Source organism: Chroicocephalus ridibundus, chromosome 6 (assembly GCF_963924245.1).
Source record: "Chroicocephalus ridibundus chromosome 6, bChrRid1.1, whole genome shotgun sequence".
NCBI classification, from domain to species: Eukaryota; Metazoa; Chordata; class Aves; order Charadriiformes; family Laridae; genus Chroicocephalus; species Chroicocephalus ridibundus.
The window spans coordinates 17,860,137-17,877,592 of record NC_086289.1 but is presented as its reverse complement, the minus strand read 5'-3'; the positions used below and the strand labels follow the sequence as shown (position 1 = coordinate 17,877,592).

The 17,456-nt window shown below is 36.7% G+C and overlaps 1 protein-coding gene across 3 annotated transcripts in view; it reads right to left on the bottom strand.

The window, feature by feature from the left end:
- The window catches only part of BTAF1 (B-TFIID TATA-box binding protein associated factor 1), a 47,455-nt gene that overhangs the window by 10,620 nt on the left and 19,379 nt on the right, over positions 1 to 17,456 (bottom strand). For all 3 annotated transcript variants that reach the window (XM_063340152.1, XM_063340151.1, XM_063340153.1), the window contains 18 exons: positions 16,796 to 16,864; positions 14,224 to 14,313; positions 12,603 to 12,698; positions 12,184 to 12,360; positions 11,475 to 11,615; positions 11,224 to 11,348; positions 10,042 to 10,162; positions 9,863 to 9,967; positions 9,478 to 9,627; positions 8,777 to 8,919; positions 8,432 to 8,606; positions 7,738 to 7,941; positions 5,214 to 5,640; positions 3,866 to 4,056; positions 2,747 to 2,900; positions 2,538 to 2,647; positions 614 to 815; positions 95 to 243 (listed from right to left, as the gene is read on the bottom strand). In XM_063340152.1, the coding sequence (XP_063196222.1) occupies positions 95 to 243; positions 614 to 815; positions 2,538 to 2,647; positions 2,747 to 2,900; positions 3,866 to 4,056; positions 5,214 to 5,640; positions 7,738 to 7,941; positions 8,432 to 8,606; positions 8,777 to 8,919; positions 9,478 to 9,627; positions 9,863 to 9,967; positions 10,042 to 10,162; positions 11,224 to 11,348; positions 11,475 to 11,615; positions 12,184 to 12,360; positions 12,603 to 12,698; positions 14,224 to 14,313; positions 16,796 to 16,864 (2,829 nt within the window). The remainder of the gene's footprint in view (positions 1 to 94; positions 244 to 613; positions 816 to 2,537; positions 2,648 to 2,746; positions 2,901 to 3,865; positions 4,057 to 5,213; positions 5,641 to 7,737; positions 7,942 to 8,431; positions 8,607 to 8,776; positions 8,920 to 9,477; positions 9,628 to 9,862; positions 9,968 to 10,041; positions 10,163 to 11,223; positions 11,349 to 11,474; positions 11,616 to 12,183; positions 12,361 to 12,602; positions 12,699 to 14,223; positions 14,314 to 16,795; positions 16,865 to 17,456) is intronic.

Here is a 17,456-nt window from a genome sequence, read left to right as displayed (position 1 = left end):
GCATTCAGTAAGTCAAAAGCTTGGACTTTGTGGCTGGTGAAAAAGTGGATACAGGACAGTTCACATACTCAGTATACTTACAACTTCAGCTTACCTCAAGAGGCATTAGTCTAATTAGTGTTGCAAAGCACTGAGTAGCCATGAAACGTACGCTGTCTGTCTGATCACTCATTCTACCCAGAACCGGAACCACTAGAAGAACAATGTATGGAACAATACCAACATCCAGCTGCTCCATTACACCTGGATCAGTTATTAAGGAAACAGTTTTTACCAGTTCAGGATTGTCTGACATCAATATATACCTGGCAGATTTCACACTCAAAAGGTAAAAAATCATGAATGTATTACATGCAGATGAAAAAGACTTATACTAACAAAGCAACAGAAATAATAATAAAAAAAATCTGACCTACCCAGCTACATTTAGCCCAGTGAATTCCATGGTTTGAGAACCTGAATTACATTTCTTCTATTTCTTACCTACAGGAGAAAAATAGCTTAACATTTTATTTCATTCCTCCTCTGTTTTTTTCAGGCATCGTTTTTTGTTCCCCAAAATTATGCAACTGCAAAGAGGTTTCTGCATTTTTGAATACTCAAGCAAGGATACATGCAAGTGCTTCAATTGCACCTTCTTGTTTGGTGTTGTCATCTATTGCTCCCAACCATGGTAGAACTTTCTCTAGAAAGATATTCATTGTTTCCATGGTAGCTATTTTGCTCATAACACCTACACAACGAGCAGCCATGTGTCTCACTGCAGTGCTGGGATGTTGAAGGCACATATAAAGATGAGACAAATGCTGTATTAACTGAATAGAAAAAGAGAGTAGGTGAAAAAAAAAGGTTAATATGAACTATAAACAAATTACTAAATTATTTTGAAGTATACAGTATTTTAAAGACACTGTTGCCTCCCAAAGAATGCTAGAAATAGCTCCTTCACAAGATCTAATTGTTCCAAACCAAGAAATTGTTTTGAACCAAAAAAACTGTTTCAGAAGAAAAAGACAATTGAACTTTGAACAGATATTGCTCCCCAATACAGTTAAAATTCAGAGAGTAATAAAACGTTTAGGGTTTTAGTCAAAATGCAAATTAAAGAATAATTAAGGAAGTGTTTCACACTGGAAAAAATACATGACTAAGTACTCAGAACTTTTCATATTAAAAAACCCCAGTATTGCTTAAATACAGATACATCGATTAAAGAATTTCTTCCAGCTAGCAAATTCATCCTAGACTCATACATTTCTGTTTAGGCAGATGAATTATCCATGTTGGGAGTCTTATTAACTCTGTGTGACAAGACAGACACCCAGAAGGAAATTCACATCTTCCCAAAGGGGTACGTGTGTACATACATGCCTTTTCTTCCATCAGCACAAATAACTTTTTATGTCAGATACTAGATGGTCATGTTTTTACTCGTGTAAAATTCTCAAAATATTAGCTTTGATGAATGAGAAGTTCCGCTTTCCTTGATTTTCTAGGATTTTTGTATTCTTTTTGAAACCTGTGTACAGTATTGGTACCCCCCAAACCAATCTACACATTAACTACACATTATATGTATATCTGTATATATAAAATACATATATATAAACATCTTTCCATGTCATGCTAAATTAACTCAAAATCGCTTCAGTATTTTATTAAAATAGATAAGAAACAATTCCATATGTGCCACATGAATCTTCTCCATCTGCTCAGAATTCTACAGCCACTCCTTATGCCAATCCTTTCCCATCATATCCTCTCCAGACAGAGTTCTGGCCTACTTCTTCCTTGCATACTTTTCTCATCCTGTTGCCCTTCTCTATGCCTCTTCCAGTGCTACTATATTTATTCTGAACTATAGTACTGGATATAAGCTAGTACTGAAAATTGCATTCAGATGCAGGCATAATGGTGACTTTCTTGTTCTGTTTCTTTCTTAACTTTCTATTTTTTTCAACCAGTATTTTACATTCAACTGATACTTTAACAGAACTATCCTAACTCCAACTCCAGGATCTCTCTGCTTAGTAGAAATAGTCAGTTCAGAACCTACTACTGCGTATAAGATGTTAAGTTTTTTATATTGAGTGGTGAGTAAAAAGAAATAATTAAAAAATTAATCTAATCCAGTCTACTTGGGGGTAACTGAAATATCCCATAATTTTTGCATTCCCTGCACAGGGAGCCTGCTTGTTCTCCAGGTTTAGGATATCTGTAATTAGAATAAAACAGAGTTGAAATGCTGATTTCAATATAACACAATAGCATAAATACTGTCATAACTGAAACGCAGGGAAGAAATAGCTTTGAAACCTAACAACTTAACTGCTGAAGATAGAAGGCCATGTCTTCAGTTTATCAAGACTAGAATACAAGGACTTGGAGAACAGGCAGGCTAGTAAGGGCAATAAAAACACCATTTGAGCAAAATTAGGAAGACATCTAAAGAGAAGCCTTAGAAAACAAAGATTTAAAACAGTGGCAATGAACAGACTTAAGTGCTTCATACAAAAGCTGCTTTGGAATATGATTACCAGAGGATGTAGCTGAGTATCCATTGAAGCTGCTGTTGTTTCAAAAACCTGTAAAGAATTTACTAGCTCCTGGGCAGGAGCATCTCCTTTTTCCAGTAAGGACTTTCGGTCTGTTAAAAACAGAAAAGGTGTTCAGTTTAAGACTGACCTACTGCACTCAGCCTACCAGCCCCACCCCCCTCTTCAGCTTAAATCAGAAGTGTAATTACCAAAATTATTTGTGTGAATGTTGTTCCTTAATGAACCAACCATAGCATCCCAGAGATGTGGCAATCCCGTTGCCATTTCAGCACCAAAATGTTTAGCTATAGTAGATAAGGCAAATTCAGCTCCTCTTCTCTGTACAACATAAGGTTTCTGAGCCTAGAATTAAACAATTTAATAAAGTAATGAGGACAGATACATTTAAGAGTAACAATTATTTTCAAGGAGGCTCCCATTGTTATATAGGCATTCAATTCTGATTGTGTTTATAGCCACCTACGACACATTTGCGGGTTCATTTTTTTCTTTGTAAGTTATCTTTTATACAGGTAAAAAAGTTAAAATCTGTTACAGCAAGTTATTTAAATCCTATGAAGTTTCGGGATATGACTTTTGCTGACACAGGTCCACTTCAACAAGGGGTTTTCCAACTGATTCCAGCTCCAGAACTTCAGATATTGCCAATATAGGGGACACCAAGAACAGTAGCATGCTAGAAAAGCTTCCCAAAAGCAACACTTGATTTGTTATTAAGCCTCTTCTCTTCCTCCCACCCTCTTCAGAAAGCAGCATTGATAAAAATCACTTTAACAATTAAGAACAAAATCCACAACACTGATTAGGACTCACAGTCCTGACTAGGGTCTTACTAAAACACACTGAAGTTTTATATGAATAAAACAGTAACAAAAATATTTAGCATATCAAGTGTGGAAGTCACTTGTATATCCTAAAGCCAGTCATATTTCAAATACTGTTTGTAATGCTTCAGAGATTCTATTGTGCATCAAGATAACCAACATTAAAACAGGTAGTGGGACACAATCACAGCACAGTTTGTGGAAATTCATTTGCATGGATTTATATTGAGATACTCATATCCCATACTAAATGTGAGATATTTCAGGAATATTAATTTTCTTATTGACACACTGAAGATTTAAAACTTCATATACTCATCAACTAACCTATGCTGCCTGCATCACAAAGTTTTATGTCAACCCAGTTCTCTCACGAAAAGATCCTGGACATCCCTATTATAATGCTATCAACTCCAGTGAATTCAAACTAATGGAAGGGACGAATACATGTGCAAGTTGCAAATGCGAGTTTTTGAAGTTTACCTCATCAAGTTCCGTAGGAATGCTTCCACTACTACCAGTAGGAAGATCTGCAATTGGGGCTTTTGGAGCTTTTGGAGTAGGACCTCGCCGACTTGTGATGGCAAAAGCAGCTTTCTGATGTCTGTACAGTGTAATTATTCCCCTGTGCTTTGTAACTGTATGATGCATCCCATCTTTATCAGAGTTGGGCCCTAAAGGAAAAGAGAGAATAGCTGACAATGATTGAAGCCGCAGTTTAAAACGTAGGTGGAAGTGATAGCTTCCTACAAGTCACCTGCAGATCTCAACGTGCTTTAAGAAACCCCATGTCATCGTCCTCAAGGATGGAAAAATTTAAGTACAGAGTAGAGTTACTCTGTTAAGAGCACATTACAGACTTGTAAAGAAAATCTAAGCGTGCAAATTGCCACAAAAATTCTTATTTATCAAGAAATACAGGTACCAAAACTTCAGTCACATAGAAAAAAGTTTGCACAGTTGTTTTTTATGTAAAACAACACATTAAGTTCTAAAGTTTAAACAAACACATTCTGTGTCCTTTATAAACAGTTTAAGACTTCTACCACAATACAACAGTAGATGCCACCAGTATCTTTGGATTTGTTGATGTTTCTATTTATGCCAATCAGCCTAATTTTCAATCAGGTATGAATGTTATTCTACTCTGAGAGGAAGGAGGACGCATTCATTAAGTAAAATGCATAACGGTCAAACCTTAAAGCAGGTTAGAATCTTTGAGAGTATTAAGGTCTTAATTTGTGTTGTTCATTCAATCCATACATTTTTAGCAATAGTCATTTAAAGATAATCCACAGAGTCAGAGAATGGTTTAGGTTGGAAGGGACCCTGAAGACCCTCTTGTTCCAACCCCCCTGCCACCTCCTACTAGACCAGGTTGCTCAGAGCTCCATCCAGCCTGGCCTCGAGTTGTTCCTTTCCAACACTATCCTCATCTTCTGTTATCTTACTGTTAGCCTATGGAACATAACACAAGTCAGACTTTTTTTAACCAGCTACTCTAATTTCTATACTGATTCAATTTCAATGAAAAGCTTCGTAACACATGTAAATGAAACATGATCATAAGTGGATAATAATTGAACAACAGTAAATAATCGAAAATTGGAACAAAAGTCTTTTATACATAAAGTTTCTGAAAACTATACACATCACTAGTTGCACACAGTGTGTAATTTAAGACACCTAAATGAAATAATTATTAAGAAATGAAGACTCAGTTGCTGGCATTTTAAAAACAACAAAACCAAGACTCACTCAGATACTCATTTTAACAGTTCAGAGACAAGCAGACATATTTTAAGAATCCTGGCAGTCTTAGATATCATACCTTTTGAGTTTTCATGGCTACTCTGAGGCTGTGCAGGACATGCTGCTAGTGGAGTAAGATGTGGATCCACACAGAGGGAGTTGCAGAGATTTTTTATAATCTTTGAGTTGGGACAAGGAGACCTTGTTGTACACTGCTGAAGTAACTTAGCTATGCATGAAGCCACATAGTTTTGTACCAGTGTATTCTCCTCTTTTTTGATAGCTTCCATTAAGGGTTTTATAACAGGATTTAGTTTTTCTGGAAGTTGATGCAAGTTCACAACTGCACATGCAGCAAATGTATGGACTCGCAGATGCAACACTTGCCATTCTTGATTTGTTTCTGTAACAGTCATTTGGACTTGTTGTCGTTTACTGTCCAACTGCTGCAGAATTTTAGGATTCAAAGTAAAGGATGATGTCACCTCATTGAAAACAGAAGTAACCTAGTAAAAAGGAAGAGAGTTACAAATGTGTTTCATTTACTGTAAAAAAAATTATTCTCTGAAAACCATGGTTTTCATGACAGAATACGATTCACTTCACCAGGTATTATCATCTCAATTTTCCCAGCAAATAGCAGGAAATGCTCCAAAATGTAGTTTCTGGCATCTTAAAGTGCAGCTCAAGGGGAAAATCAGGCATATTACAAATATTTCAAGTCTAGATTCCCAAAGCTAAAAGAGGAGTTTACGTACTCCTCCAAATTTAGACTGTCCTATATCCGCCAGATATATCCAGATATTCTGGTGCATGACAGATAAGCGAAGGAGAATATGCTACGAATACTAGAGGCCAGAAAGGATGTGCAGGGAGGATGTGCAAGGTCCCATACATGAAATATTTGTTTCTAAGCTGATTTTCTTTTGAGGAGAGAGACTAAGGAAAAAGTCAGCACAACACAGCAGTCGCAGGACTTGCCATATCCTCCCTTACTCACAATTGACTGACTACTGTTGCTTAAATCTTTCACAGGAAACCAATCAAAAGCAACATGGAATCATGGAATGCTGAACTTAGTCTACTGGTGGGATAGTTAGGCTCCTAAGTAAAGAAAAGATGACAGCTGTTGACAAGGTTGGTCTGGGGCCGGGGGGTGGGTGTTGTTGGTTTTTGTCTTTTAATTTTAACTGTTCAGGTCAAGTCTTTCAACTATCAGACTTGTACTGCTTCACTCTATAGATACCTCAAGTTCTACTCCACATAACCTTGATGACTGCAATGACCAAAAGATGCAAAAAATATAAACAGCAAGGAGGAGTGCAGGGTTTTTACATCTGATGCATGAAGATCCATACTACAATGCAGAGTAGGTTTGGTGTCTGTATTTCAAGAACTCTGGAGGAGTTGAAAAGGGTGCAGAAGACAGCCACAGAAAATAGCAAGTAGTTATGGAACGGGTCTTCTAAACCAGAATGGGTATCTTTTGAAAAAACATGCATTGATCAAGCAGCCCTATTACTAGACTCAAGAATAAACAGTTGAGGTATATGAAAACTCCTGTACTTCACGGACTATGAGCTCACACGATTCTGTCTAGCTTTACCTTGGAAATTTATTCATTTTAGGTGGTAGCCACAATCAGACTAGCTGCCAAAATCCCCTCCGCCCATATACACAGTTATAGATAACTTTAAAGATATGTTGAGATCTCCAAGTTAAGCTACTGCATATTACTACACAAATACTACCATCTGAGAATTTCAAGCTCCATCGTGCTACAGTCATCATGGCCATAATCGTACAAATTTAAACCTTCTCTTATTCTTATCCTCAGCAGCCCAGCTGGATACACAAATACATCCAGGATGCTAATCTCCCTCCTCTCCTGCCCCAAGGTGCACCACATCCATCACCATTCCTTCAATCCCCCCAGATCTACGCACTCCTCCCACCCCAGTCCCATTTTGTTTTGCAGGCTTTCAAATCCACAAGCTCTTAATTTACATCCCACCTTATCTGTCCATACCCATATCTTTCTCTCTGATTAAGAAGCCAGTTTGGGGTTGGAAGAAAAACCTTTTTATTTCTTGTCCCAACATTATCAGCTCTATTTTTACTTACAGAGCTTTTCACGTCACGAGTTACCTTTTATTAGCACATCTAACACTGACGTTTTCAGATTTAGAGACAAACAAATTGAAGAGCCAGGAAAAAAAAACATGTTAAAACACATGCTTGGGGAGGGGAGGTCCTAGAATTTATGCAGTTTATTTACTAGTCTTTTGACAGTGGCTTTGAAGGAGTTCCAGCCTGCTTTGGTTTCTTCTGTGTAGATTTCAGGAGGGAATCTACACCTGGAATCAGAACACTGTCAAATTTTTTCCTCCTGTTAAGTATCTAGCTTGCATTCTACTCAATTTTTGGCATAGTCTGTAAACACCACAGGGAAATTGGTAAGTACCTATTACATATTTCATATAAAAGGATGTGTAAGATCACCACATTATTGCTTAAATTTACTATCTGTGTAATAATTATGCTGAAGATGTATTTCAAGACAAGAACAGATTTGAAAGAAGGGCAGGTATGCCCCTACTTACCAGCTCATTAGCTTGATCTATTGTAAATACACTGCAGTTTACTCTGTTTCCAATGTCAATGTGTGCATCAGCTAACAGTGAGATGAGTTGTTTACATTCATTCTGCATTCGTGTAAAAGGAACAGCAATTTCATCGTAATAAAGATGTTCAGAAAGGACCCCAAGCAAACGAGGTTGCACACAAATGGCCACAGTTCTACACTCCTGTAACAGGAAGAGACGCAATTGGTTATTTCTGAGTACTCCCAATTTATTTTGTTTGGTTTTGGCCACTAAAACACTGCAATCTAGACACAAAAATCCAGTTTCCAGAGGGACCATTAACATTTGCAATCCACAATATTAAAGATTATGAATGAAACCTTCAGTCCGCCACTAGAACCAAAGTGATAGTGAATACAGGAAAGACAGTCATGTTAAAAGGAAGCATTGACCTTAGATAACATGCATCTTGAGAACAGACTTATTTGTAGAAGAAATGTGAACATATTTACTGATTCATAGTTCTGACAGTTGGCTTTTAGCTACCAAGTAATGTATTCCTCCATTGTCTACCAATCAAGCTTTTAGTATTTAGATGTACAAATACCATTTTAGCTTACCAACTGAAATTTTATTTCAAACTAAGTAGCAGGTGACAAGCTGTGGATTAAAATAGTATGTAAAATTTATTTTTGCTGCAGAAACATCCTACCTTTTGCAAGGCTGCCCACTCACAGATTACTAATGCAACACTAATCCTCTGCAAGGCAGATTTAGAATTCAAGTGGAAGAGCAGTAGCTGAGCTAATGATTCAGCTGGCTTTATTTCTTGAGTAACAGTATTTACACCTGGGTCACAAATGCAACAACAAAGTGCTCCCAGCAACCTGACAAAAGGAGAAAGAACAGTCACTTCAATGTTATAATTACTCTACATTTAATGATTCAAAATGAAGATGCCAAAAAAAGTCTACATAATTAAGTTTTTGCAAAAACACTATGTAACAAAAAAGATAAATGGCTTTTAAATATTTTCTCAGATTTTCAGTAAACTGACTTTGCTGCCATCATCCGAGCTCGCATGACAACATAATCTCTGGTTGCTGGATCTTCTGCAATGCTGTCTGCCCCAGCAATATATTCCTGAATCACTTCCTTATTCTGGGTTTGACCTTGACGCAGTTTAGCACCAGCCTTTTCCTACGGAATTAAGTTGGGAGAGGTTGAAAGTAAATGTGTTTGTAATAGAAAAGATTAATTCATATTGCATAACATTTCCAATAACCATTATACCCTGCAAAAATTTGACTAAGCCAGAACATTTCTTGGATAACAGATTTCTTAAGGTAGTTAATCATTACAAATCATCTCTCTGCTAATAGTATTCTATGGTCCTCTTTCAGCATGTTTTCAGAAATTACACAATGCTTTTAGACTTAACTCAGTCCTGCAAACAGATGGTTTTGGAACCATGTAAATAAAGACTTTATAAAGTATTCACAGGGAGCATGCTACACAACAGAACTCTGAATTCTCATGGATAACCTGACAAGAGCTATTTTGCTGTACAGACTTGAGGTTTGGAAGTTAGGTTACATTTAAGTTGGAAGTTAGGTTGCATGTAGGTAAGTTTGTAAGTTAGGTTACCTGTAGAAAAGCACCATCACTCCCCTCTAACACCTTTAGAACATGTCTTTATACACAGCTAATCAATTTCCTACTTCCCCCGAGCAGTTAGAGAGGTCACATTTCACTTACTTTTGATCTGGTTTTTACTTCTAGCAACATGTTTAAGTCAATGGGCAAATGAGATGGCTGCATCATTAAGCAGAGCCAGGCTCCCATCCACGGACAAGCAGCTGCAACCACATACTGTACAGACGCCTTGTTTAACAGTTCCAGCCATACCTGGGGAAAGAAACATAGTGGAAATCATGACGAATTTGTATGCAGTCTACGTAAGATCGTATGTGTGCTGATAAACTGTAGGAACCATCCTATTCTTCACTCTACAGTAAAGCATCAATAGGCTAACTACAAAATAATTAACATGAACAAACTATTCTTTATCTGCACAAGAGTGCAGAAGATATGAAAGAGCAGGATACGACCTAAATATATAGTGTTTAAGTCATGCAAATACCTTATGAATAAGATCCAGAATTTCTTGGTTGCTTTCTAAGATACAAAATTGAAATATGTGCCTCAACATGTCTTGCAGAATTGGAGTCAGCCATGTTGAAGAGCTCTGAAACAAGGATATCATGATCAAACAGATTCCAATATGCATCATAATAAAACACTAATAACTCTAATTCTTACCTGGTCTTGGGTAGACAGCAGTGTGAATAATGTTTCCAGTGCTGCTTTTCGGACAGAAGATATAGTGTGATGCAAGAACGGCCACACACGTGGGACCAAAACTGTGAGTGACTGCTGAATACTAGTACATGAAGAGAAGACAGAGACAGTGACAGGGGAAAAAAAAACACCACACAGAACTAAGTTAATTTTGCTTATCCTCAGTTAATATTTTATCAAAAAGAAAGCTTTTTTAAAGAGAGAAGTGTTATTGCATACGCTTGGTGATTTTAAGCAAATGATCAGCTTAAACATTTAAAATAGTATGAGTCAGTATCTTTTTTCAGGAAAATACTGTTTTTTCTTACTGGTATAAAGAACTAGTTGATTCAAGCATATGTTTTTACCATGTTGTTTCCCAGATTATACTTTGGGCTTTGTTCAACTATTTAGAAAAGAGGTGCTTTGGCTTTGTTTTGAATTTATTATTAGGCATTTATGAGTTTAGAAATAATTTAAAGCAAACTTCTATCTTTTGTGCATGAACTTGCACATCAGCTGACACAAGTAGTACACGCTGAATTAAAGATGGCATTAGTGACAAAACTTCATTCCTAATTTTGGATCTGGGCAAAAAACAGCTTGAGCAGTAACAATCACATAGGATGAGAAAGATAAGATGTGTAAAACATCTACCTGAAGTGCAGATGCTGCGAGTTTATGAAAAATGTTAACATACTAACATGCAATTCCTTTAATTTGACAGTCCCAAACAGTGAGAAACTAGGCATCGTCTTCAACCAGCCACATAGAATTACTGGTTGTACTACTGATGTGAGTTTTCAATTTCATAGCTTTCTTTAGAACTGTTCCAAGAGTAAAGTTCAACAGGTAAATGCATGTGTTTTGATGTACACAGTTTGCTTGCTTGTTCGGAGTTTGTCAACAAGGAGCAGAGAAACAAGCAGTCTGTGGGCAGGACCACCATATGAGTGGAACCGATATCCTTTACTAAAATATCCAAGATGAATGGAGAGAGAGAAGGAAAAAAAATAAGTCACATGCAAACAATGTCTAGTACCATCTAATTATTTTGTTGCCTTTTACTAATGTAACAAAAATAGAAGCACTGTACTAACCTTCACTTTAAGGGAAAGCAAGAGTAAAACCTGCAAATACTGAAGCAATACTAATTAAAGTTACCTGCATTTGCGGACCTGAGGGTAAGTCAGAAGGGAAGAAAGAAGGATCATGATACTGTTTGTGGAAGCTGTCAAGTCATCCAACTCCAGAAGTGCATCCCACAAGGTATTAAGAATAAAAGGCACCTACACAAATAAGAAGTTATTGTACAAAAAAAGGAAAAATCAAAGAGCTGACTATAAGCATTCTTTTCTTCACTCAGACCAAAAGTTAACTTTTCAATCAGAATTGATGGAAAACAATTCAGTCACCTTCTGAGACTGAAGTTGGACGAGGCTTTCCACTACTGGTACTAAAGATGCTGCAGCAACAGCTCGGACATCATCATCCAGATCTTGGAGACCTTCAATTATTGCAGGCAACACTTTAGGCAATAAAGTGTTGATCATGTCCTGCCAGAAAGATCACAAGCATTTTTAAACTTAAAAAGGATATAATGCCCCAAACAATTAAGATGTCATCTGAGTGTGTGAATAAACCTGTTATATAAAACAGAAGCCAGAGGTCCAAGACTATAATCTAAATATTGTAAGTTACCATTCATGAAACAAAACCTAGGTTATAAACTTGAATGAACTGTAACTCAGCTCAGGTCGGGGTTTTTTTTGGTGTAAACAAAGCTCAGCATTTGCAGAATAATGCCACCAATAGACTAAACTCTTGTAGCACTCAGCTGTTATCCTGGCACATGAAAGTACTACCAAAACCAGACAAGCATAGTCTCGATTTATCATGTTTTGTGCAAGTAACTTACCAAGTTACAAGAGTACAACTTTGCTATATACTCGCAGACTTCTGCAGCCTGGATATAAAGATGCAAGCATGCATTTATAACCCACATAAGGCTGCAGTGCAAGCAAGCTTGCTTTATCATACCTATTTAATGTTCAGCCACATCCTCAACTTTGAGCAGAGCTTTTTGTTCCAAAACTCTCTGCAATTTGTCATGAGGGTTATTACCTGACGTACTGCCAAAGCGTACTTTATTCCTAGGAGACCACCATGTCTCACTTCCCACTGTTCCTGTGTAAGCAGCTTCAGGAGAACATCCACAGTTTTATGAACTCCAGTCTCATTCATATGTTTCAAGACTACTCCCAAAGTCTGAGCACAAGTCTCACGTACTGGTGCTACCACCTAGGATAAAGTAAATGACAACACAGATATTTCTGCACAAAATTTGACTTCGAAAGAAACCAATATATCAGATGACCAAAATTGCAAAAGAGGTAGAAGTTATGTATCAGCTACTTTGCAATAAGCATCTGTGAGCAATAAGAACAGGCACATGCAGTAGCACTGTACAAAGCATAGCTGATGTGCTGCAGTATCTCCTACAGAAGCCTGCTGATCTTCCTCTTCACTCAAAGACAACTTACTTCATCTGAAACAAAGTCTCCAAATCTGTCTAATGCAAACACACAAAGGAGTCTAATAACCAGGTCTTCTAGCCACTCCTGATGCTGCTGAATCATCTGTAAAAAGAGAAAAAGTGAGCACCTTAACTGTATTTATTCATAAAGGATTTCTGATATGCTTGATTTAGCTAAAATTTATACAAAAGATATGACAACATACGTTTAAACTGGCTGAATATAGTCATCTTGCACAGACAGTCAAGGTAAAATAGTCAGTGCTAATTCAGCTCACCTGGATTATTACAAACATGATAATGTATTTTTTAAAAAACACATAATACCTTCATCAAAAGGCTAGAGAGCACCTTGTAAGGTGGGCAGATAATTTTATCCCTACACAGCACATAAAGGTAAGGTCATTCAGATAACTTAGACTGACTAATAGCAACAAGTCCTAGGCAAATCAATTAATAAGTGTTTGAAGAATATTTACAAATAAACATAAACTATTAAGCAGTACTTCTCCACTGTGGGAGACCCAGTGAAAGAACTTGCTTTTCAGCCAAGTTTCCTCCAGATTCAAAACAGCAATTTAGACCAAGCTTGTCTTGAAGATCTGGCCTCTGTTAGAGGCCCAATAGCTCTGCAATTCTGAATCTCAGAGCAGAAGCCCCATAAAAGCAACTATTCTGGCATCATCTTTCTCATATCCACTGTTATCCTGCTAGATCACCACTTCCCTTGAAAACTATGATTTTTATGATCAACACTTTCATCACGTTATGGATTTCATATTCCAATACATGTCAGAGAATTATAGCCCGCCTATAGCATGAACAGCAGCCTTTGAAGCTAGCCTGGAGTATACACACTCTTTCCATAAATAGTGAAGGACTGTTTAAAGCATCTTATCATTGCAGTGTGTGTTATTACTACCCTGCAATCTCCATGGAACAAATACTACTCCACATGGAAGCAAGGAGGAGAGCAGCTTTTGCTTTCCCTATATAAAGTATGCTGAAGTAGCTTGATTTACATTTGATAAATATATCTCCTCATTCTTCAACACTCTCTAAACCACAAGCTCTCACAGTTGCTTTTACAGCAGAGAAGTTAGTATGAATCTGGATGTGATTCACTATTAGTAATCAAGTTATTACTGTCATGATATTTTTAAAAAGTGTTTTCCTTTTAAATAGACTATTTAAATACTTTTTCTCACAATAACAAAGGAAGCAGATCAATAGAGTCACCTTACTATTTAAGCGAATAGAATTAGATGGTCTGAGACACTTTACTGAAGTTACATAAGGAACTTGTAAATTTTGTTTCAGCATACCTTTACCATGACCTGAAAACAGTACTTCCTGGTATGGAAGCTAGTGTTTAATAACTTTACACACAGTCTACATATTAATGGCTGCTTATACAGTAGCATTGTTTTTTGCACAGGCCTTTTAAAAAGAACGTAAACATTTCAGGGATGCATAAAGTGATTTCATCCAGATTATTCTGAGCAGACAAATCTCATGGTTTATATTCCTCAAGTCACCCACCTCTTGCAAAGCTAAAGTATTTTAAGAAGCCAGTTTTCTAAACTTCATTTAAGAAATATGTTAAGTCTACATGACTGGAAACTTACTTCTTCTAAAGAGCTGTCTCCCATTTTACCACCGCTTTTACCATGAGCTTTAAGTATCTCCCTCAGTCCGGTACCTGCACCATGTCGAACCTAGAAAAGTGAAATAAAATAAGTTTTTAAATATCTAGGAACAGAGATAAAAACCACACTGGGTAACTGAAACAGTACTTCTTTGTCCTTAATACAGACATTTCAAGTGCTGCAGAGTTAGTGGTACTTAGACTTGTTGGAAAGGGTAGCATTTTATTAGATTAAATTGTATACTTCATCTGACCAAAACAAACCTTTTATTTCCTAAGTATTTGTCAGCTTGTGGAGAGAAGCAATTAGGAATTGCTTCTATTTTCTAACATGGAAGATACTGTTATCGTATTATATCACCGTGTTATAAACCACTAGTTTTCAGAGAAAGAGCAACTAGAAGATAACTGTTTTTAGTAAGTTTATACGCTAAAGAAAAGCAATATTCTTATTTTTCTAAAACTCTATAGTATATATTTCTCAAACTCTGTATTTCTTAAACAGAGTTTGGATGCCCACTGAATATTTTGGTGTCTGTGAAACGAATTTATGAGAATTCATTCATTCACTATTCAGCATAGCTTACAAACCTGCCTTGCTTGGCTAAATATTAAAATAAGTGAACAAGTGATATGGGAAAGCAAATTACAGCCACTTGTATGTTCCCACCAAAGAAACACTTGAAAACACTAGGAAGAATTTTGGAAGTTACAGAAGACCAGTAGAAAGATGTGCTACAGACACACTTGTTCCTGGTATTTTTGATACCTAACTGGACTAGTTATTGGCTAATCAAGAAAAGTCCACTCAATAGATAAACAGAAAGTTGCAGAAGTAAAGTTTTGAACTGGGTTTTCATTGAGAGGCCTTTACATAGGTTAGAGCAAAACTTAACTGTTTGGGCTTTTTTTTTTGTTTGTTTGTTTGAAGGGCACTTGATATACATGCTTGTTGCAAGCAGAAAATTATTGTATTTCATTTCATGACAGTAATAACTAGAACTAAGTAGTTGGTAGGTCCTCCCTCAATCAGAATATCTTAGATGAAATGCAAGCATACACGTCCCCACATGTACAGCTCAGTGGCTGTGGTAAAAGCTATAAGCAAGCTAATAAAAACCAGCCAGAGAGCCTAGTCTTAAAATCCTAATTGTTCATAATACACCAATTATTTGTTTATTTGGTCCAAGATTGCTTATGACCTAGTTGTTACAAGCCAAAAGAGGAAGACTTTGCTAGTTAACTGCTCAGCTTCTGCAAACATACATTTGTCGGTCTTGCTGCCATGTTCTAAAGGAAATACCAGTAGTAGGATTCATCTCACCTGACCTCAGCTGCCTATAAGCTAGGCAAGCCGCCTGAACTGGTCATCCAGACTGCCTCAAGACATTGCAAGAAGATGCCACAGGGCCATTTTATAAACATGTATTTTGAGGTAGTTTAACCTGTTTTTCATCCAGAACATACTGTAATAATGATTCTGTATTGATCTACTTCCTTAATTAAAGATGCATGCACCCTGTATCAAACATACCAAGAAAGCTCTGAGAATGTCTGCTTTGGATTCAACTGCAAACAGCCTGCTTTCAATAAGGTGAGGCTTATTAGCTCAGATGCAGTGATGTGCCACACAAATATAATTATCCTTTTTCTGGGCCCAAAATAATTGTGCTGGCTGCATATGATCTATCTCTGTGTTTCCAAGTTTGAGGTCAGTATGGGCAGAGCCAATTTGCTGTCACTGAAACTGTGCTACAGATATGATTAAGCATGTTACAGTTGGTGTTAACATTTAATCTTTCAAAAGATCAACTTTTTTGATAAAAAAATGAAGTTACTTGACAACAGTTATTTTCATTGTCTGCTCAAGGAAGAGAGACCATCGTCAGCTACTTCATATTTTGGCTTAGAACTGATATCAAAGTTTGTGGAAAATAGTATAAGGACTGAATAAACGAGTGAGTAGATCAGGTTTTGAATCTTGAAAATAAGTTGTCTAGGCAACCAAACGTGTAGGTTTTGTAGTTAGTATTTACTATACTTCTAAAAAAAGTTAAAATTTCCTTTTTATAAATTCAGAGAACAACTAATAATTTGTAGCCTACTCTCTGTTACCAAAGGAGTGATCCCCCCACCCTTTTCTACTAGCTTAACATTAGACAACTATGCCACTGTTGTCAGCAACACTCACACAATATTCTTCAAACTCTTGATGAATCCACTGCTTCATCTTTTTGACCATAGATTCATGTGCTTTTATTTTGATTCTATTTCAATAGTTCAAGAATTCTCACATGTAATTACTGCTTTCCATATCTTTCACACTCTCCACTTGAGTATACATTACATATCTCTTTTCATTTGCCCTTTAAATGAGTCTTAAAAACCACTTAAGTTCTCTAAAAGCAGATTTGTCTTGGCTAATCTGTATTTACGATTGATGTGATTTTTGACATCTAGCAAAATTCTCAAGTCCTACACATGCAATTTTTGCACTGCTGTCGAAGCCTTTTTTTAATTTATAGTTACACCTTAGATACTGCACATCTTACCTCCCAAGAAGGGTTAAAGAGATCATTGCACACCTCTTCACAGAAGCTTTCCAGAGGCCATTCATTTGCCTAAATTCATAATATTAAGTACAAGATTAAAAGAAAGATCAGACAAACACTTGTTATATTGTACACTACTTAGATACATGAAGATAACTAAGACCTCCAAAAGCTGAAGTTTTTTTTTTTTTTGTTACTGGACAGAATTTAAAAAAAAAACAACCTTCTTCCTCACTTCGGAAACTTTGCTGATTGGCACTGGATCTTCTTTTAAAAGGCTTGTGAAGTTTGTCTGTTAGTATTGTAACCTCTTCTCTATGGTAATTAATTTTGATGTTCTGGAATTCAGCCTCCCTCTAGGAACCATGCCAAGGCAGAAAATAAGCAAAGTTTCTTATTCTCCCCAGTTATTCTTTAAATTTATGAACTTCGCCTTTAAGGAACATAATAGGCAAGTTTTGCTTTGAAATTACACTACATAATCAAATTGGGTCAATCAATCTAGTACTAAATGCCACCCTTTTCAAAACACATCCTACATTTTTGAAAACCAGGAGCATATCCACTGTCCCAAAATTTCCTACCAGGAAACTGACATGGCTGTGGAAAGGAGATTATGATACTAACATCAGTACATTCACGCCATCACAAAGCATTTGCA